We start from the raw sequence: 5,113 nt of genomic DNA on the forward strand, positions 1-5,113 counted from the left end.
GACAAAAGTTGAACATTTTTCAACTTTCATATGTCGCGTCGCAAGCTCGCACGTCTACGTGTACAAGCGCGAAATTTCACGTGCACTATTTTCGCCGGTCGCTTAGCTGGAGGAGGGCGAGCGATTGTCGCCTCACCGCACAGGCTCCATAGGAAATGAATGGAGAGCGAGCGACGTCGCCTCCCGTGTGTCGAGCCCTTAAATGTGGCAAAATAAACTATTTCAAAGGTAACAGATCTTTGTAATACTTGGTTTATTTACATAATGACTTTAACTGCTGGATGTTCGGCCCCTGAGCTGTTGACCAGTAACTGTGGCCCCCAGAACAAGTTAGTTGAATAGGCTATTAAACAGAGCCATTCAGAATAGCCCAGTTCCAGAGTTTAAAAGAAGAGGAGTGGGTTATTTAAATGTACAGAACAGGTCTGTTTTTATGATAATTCAAGCTTCATATTCTTGTGGGGTTTTCAAACAAGTCACTCTTATGTAATCCCAGAATTACCTGAAAAGTCCACGAGGTGGGACATCCATCATGGGTCCAGCTCCGTCCTCCATGCCGTGCTGCAGGTGCTGACACTGAGGCTGCATCGTCAGTGCCTCCGGTATGGCCTCCAGCAGCTCGCGGTGGCTCTTGGGGCAGCTGTCCCTCCTCTCCCGTCTCTCGCACGGTTCGCCCTGATGTTGCATCCTTGCGTTGTACAGACGCATCCTCTTCTCCAGCAGCCTCTGGAAGTGCCTGAACTCCCCGGTGCTCACGCTGTAGAAGCCCGAGTCGCTGAGCTCCGAGGAGATGAAGGACTCGGAGGATGGAGAGCCCCCGCCGCCGAACCCCCCGCAGCCTGCCGCCGCGTGGTTCCCATGTGGGTGACAGTCCTCCAGACCTCCCTCTTCRGTCTCCAGCCCTGACAAGTCTCCCTGGTGAAGGGAGCCGTCGGTCCAGCCCAGTCCACTATCCAGTTCATGGTGAAGAGGCATGAAGCCCAGTGGCTTCTCCAGTATGAAGTCCTCATCATCGGTCTGCAAGAACAGACATGATTACCTTTAAAATGATTTCAGTACAAACTAAATCTCAACTAATGAGGAAATAAACTGTTAAACCCTTGGTTAAGAAGCTAAATCTGTTTCATATTAAAGTAGACATATCCTGCTTTTAAATTCCTCCTTTTCACGTTTAAATTATTCAGTCGGAGTCTTTATAAAGTGGAACTACAAAACTTTGGTCTGAATTCTTCATTATTCTAACTTTACCAGCTCCTCTTTCACCCCTTTTCTGGTGTGTCTCAAAGCAGCTYGTTTTGATACTGTTCCTTTAARAAGCTTCAAGCCCCGCCCCCYTCCGGCTTCCAGACCGGTCCACTCCGGTTTGAGAGAGAGAGAGAGCGGTTACATTTTCTAGCTAGCAGAAATGTTTTATTTACAATTTAAGTTAAAGATGTCAACAACAGAAGACTTGTCCATCCAGCCTTACATGTTGGAGCCAGAGTCTGACCCAGAACCAGAGTCTGRCCCAGAACCAGAGAATYAAGACAAAGAAATATAATTGGTAAGTCCAGACCTTATTTGGTAATTATTTAGTAACTTTCCTGCACTCCTAGAGTCTCTAAATCCACAACAAAATGTATTTAACAGATAAAAAAGTGGTTTTGCATACCTCCCCTTCACTTTTTTATCTTTTTCAGAAGAAGCTCAGGTATCTTTAACCAAAATAGAGTTTAAAAACTGTAAGACTTCCTTATTTTGACCGTGYTGAAATTACCAAAAGGAGGACTGCGGCCTATTCTGGATCTAGGCCAAATCCCTGGCCTATAATCTGGATCCAGATTGAAAGTAAAATTTCAGTAAAACGAAATTCTCTCTTTTTTTTAAAATATATATTTGTATATCTTTTTCAGAAGAAGCTCAGGTATCTTTAACCAAAATAGAGTTTAAAAACTGTAAGACTTCCTTATTTTGACCGTGCTGAAATTACCAAAAGNGTCTGGATCTAGGCCAAATCCCTGGCCTATAATCTGGATCCAGATTGAAAGTAAAATTTCAGTAAAACGAAATTCTCTCTTTTTTTTAAATATATATTTGTATATCAGCATGCACACGTTTCCCTGTGGTGGTGATTTGTTTCTTTTTTTCCTATTTATTTCTGAAAAAATGACAATGATCACTTAACGGGTGTATTTAAGATGTTACAGTGGTTAAAGACATCCACAACTCACATAAAATAGTAAAATGTTGTTTATGAGATTGAGTCTGTGGTAATTAGGGGTAATTAAATTAGAGCAGCGGGGCTCACAAAGGAGTTTTTATCCTACAGGGATTTGGCCTGAACTGGTGATGATATCACAATATCAGTGTACATAATAATTATATCACAAAGTATTCCAAAACGCTGCAGACACAAATTGGATGAAAACAACACAGAAATGGACTCGCTTTCCTCTAAACGCCCACCAGCATTCACATGAACAGTGTTGTGAACGTGTTCGTTTTACGATATTCAACAAGAAAATTGCCTGTTTTCCAATCATTCAGCCCTTCTTTAAATCCAGAATAATTTACTGATCATAGAGGGAATCTGATCTCTGCTGTAAAACTGCAGATACCTGGCTGTTGCAGGTGGTCGGTTCATCTAAGTCAGCGTTGCAACATCCCGTCAGGCAGTTCCGTCTCTTTGTTCGACGGCCAGCAAGTTCTAGATCCTGAAAGTTTCCAGATTAAACTTTATTACTAAAGTGCACACAAACAGCAAGCCACGTTCACTGATTTTAACACTTTTTTTTAGGAAATCTGTTTTGTTTATTTTATTAGCTCACTTGATGGTTGATGTCCACTGTGTCCTGCGGAGAACTCGACAGGTAGCTGTATCGTCCCGCATCACAGTGGTCTTGCGGCAGAGACAGATGATTGTAATAATGTCTGAGAAGACAAAAATACATATTTTCTAAACATAATCTTTAAAATAGGTCTCTGTGTGCATGCTTGTTCAGAAATYGTTGTAAAGTCCATCAATAACGATGATAAATCTGCTAAATTTATCTCTTAAAAGATGCAGGAAACTGAAACAATTTAAGACTTTTTTTCCAACGGATGAAAAATTTACATTTGAGTGTTTTATTATGTAAAATGCTAATTTGCTTCTCCTGATTGCACATTTCTTGCTGAATTAAGCGGGAAATCTTAAATGCATTAAAACACAAGATACATTTTAAGCATTATAATTATTTTATACAAAACAAAGAAAAACAACTATTTTTTAAAGATGGTTTTCTAAAAAAAAGGGAATCAAAAATGCAACCACTTGTATATTTTGAACATTATTGCTTTTGACACAATGAATATGGATGCTAAAACAGTCAAAATAAAAGCTTTTAAACATAATCTTTGTGTACCTGTCTTGGTAGGAGGGGCTAGACGTGTTCATGCCCGCCCCCATAGGTGGAAGAGGTAGGTTGAGGTGCTGCAGGTTGAGGGGAAGTGGTTCCCAGGACCCCCTGCTTGCATCAGTRCCCCGCCTCCTCTGGCCTTTGATCTGCAAGGTGATTGGACGCTGACTGGCTGCGATGAGACGCAGGGCATCCCGTTGGCTTAGGTGTGCTAGACTCCGCCCATTCATCTGGGAGAAGAAAATTGATACAAGGGACAACATGGTTAGTGTCAAACCCAATTAGTTTTGCGGTTGTTCATCTGTTAAAATAATTTTTGAGTTTAGATTTAAAAGAATAATTACAGGACAACATAAAATAATACAAAGGAGCAATAAAACAAAAAACAGCTTCGTATTTCACTGTTTTTCCCCAGTGAGTCTTTAACTCGTTTCTCCTGTTTTATTTTTACCATCAAATCAGTCAAAAACAGTCACGACGATTGTTACAGGAACAAAGGCCATTTGGGCTGATTTCTGAGCTTCCACTTCAGCCAGCAGAGATTTACATAACACGTATCTGAGATGTTCTGAGCAGCGTGCCAGTCCTTGTTTGGAAGAKGATACATTTTGTGGAAAACTTAACGAAAAGCTCAACTGTCACTTAATGAGCGTCATTTGTTTTCAAGGTTCTATTTCAGTCATCAAGTTCTGCACAGGATGTTCATTTGCATCAGATGAAGTGTGCTCAAACATGGCCGGGATGAAACGAGACGAACAACAAACAGAAAACAAAAAGAAAGACTCCAGATCTAAAATATTTCTTGCATGCCAAAGGAAAAAAAAAACTCAGTAATCCCTTTAAGCAATGTAATCTAGAAAATCTCCACATGTTGGGCTTTTGGTGTGTTTGTTTGTTTGTTTATAAAGACTGGGGTACTTTAGACTGAATATCACAGTAAATATGATGTAAAACCACTAAACTTGTGGATCAGACCATCTGAGCTGGAAATCTGTTCTGTTTGGATTTGAAAAGTTTTTAAAAATCAAAACATTTTTAAAATAAATGTCAGGTTCCTTCTAAGTCGTGGCTTTATTATTGTGTGAATGCTAAATGCTGAATTATTAATGAAAATAATTAATTTCTGCTWATTTGTAGACTGAGCAACAAGGTAAAACATTTGACAGGTTTCATAAAAAATAGGTTTGTGGTTGTTGGAATAAAAAAATGTGCATTATTCATAATAAACCCCATTTCGCAGTTTCTGCAACCTGTTTGCATTTTGTAATTTGAACGACCCTTTAAAAACAAGCCCTGCAGATGTCATCTGGAAAGTGTCAAACATAAAACTGGATTTCTGTGTTGCAGTCGGGGTGAGCGATCCTGCCTGAAGCCCACACAGTGACATCATGGGAATAAGTGGCTCCGGTTCAGTCGTGCGTTGTGGGTAAAAAAAAAAACCTGCTTCTGTAGGATCCAAAATTCACTTTTGGATTGCGCTCAGCCATTTTAAGCGCACCTCATTTTCTTTTTCTTAATATGAACACAGTGAAGCTGCAGGCTGACTCAGTCATGTAACACAACTGCTTGCTGACAGATGGAAGCTTTAGTGATGCGTTGGCAGTCGCTGCGGGGTGATTAAATATGATAAATATGGACATGGTCGCAGTAGAGGGTTAACACTTACAAGGAACAAACCTCATACTGCTTCGCACGCACGCACACACACACACACACACACACACACACACACACAC

General features: G+C 40.6%; 1 protein-coding gene across 2 annotated transcripts in view; it reads right to left on the bottom strand.

Moving 5' to 3' along the window:
• The window catches only part of LOC106522844 (uncharacterized), a 10,085-nt gene that overhangs the window by 3,654 nt on the left and 1,318 nt on the right, over positions 1–5,113 (bottom strand). For both annotated transcript variants that reach the window (XM_014016037.1, XM_014016036.1), the window contains 4 exons: positions 3,384–3,607; positions 2,808–2,910; positions 2,598–2,693; positions 503–1,017 (listed from right to left, as the gene is read on the bottom strand). In XM_014016037.1, the coding sequence (XP_013871491.1) occupies positions 503–1,017; positions 2,598–2,693; positions 2,808–2,910; positions 3,384–3,607 (938 nt within the window). The remainder of the gene's footprint in view (positions 1–502; positions 1,018–2,597; positions 2,694–2,807; positions 2,911–3,383; positions 3,608–5,113) is intronic.

This window comes from Austrofundulus limnaeus, unplaced genomic scaffold (genome assembly GCF_001266775.1).
Source record: "Austrofundulus limnaeus strain Quisiro unplaced genomic scaffold, Austrofundulus_limnaeus-1.0 Scaffold137, whole genome shotgun sequence".
NCBI classification, from domain to species: Eukaryota; Metazoa; Chordata; class Actinopteri; order Cyprinodontiformes; family Rivulidae; genus Austrofundulus; species Austrofundulus limnaeus.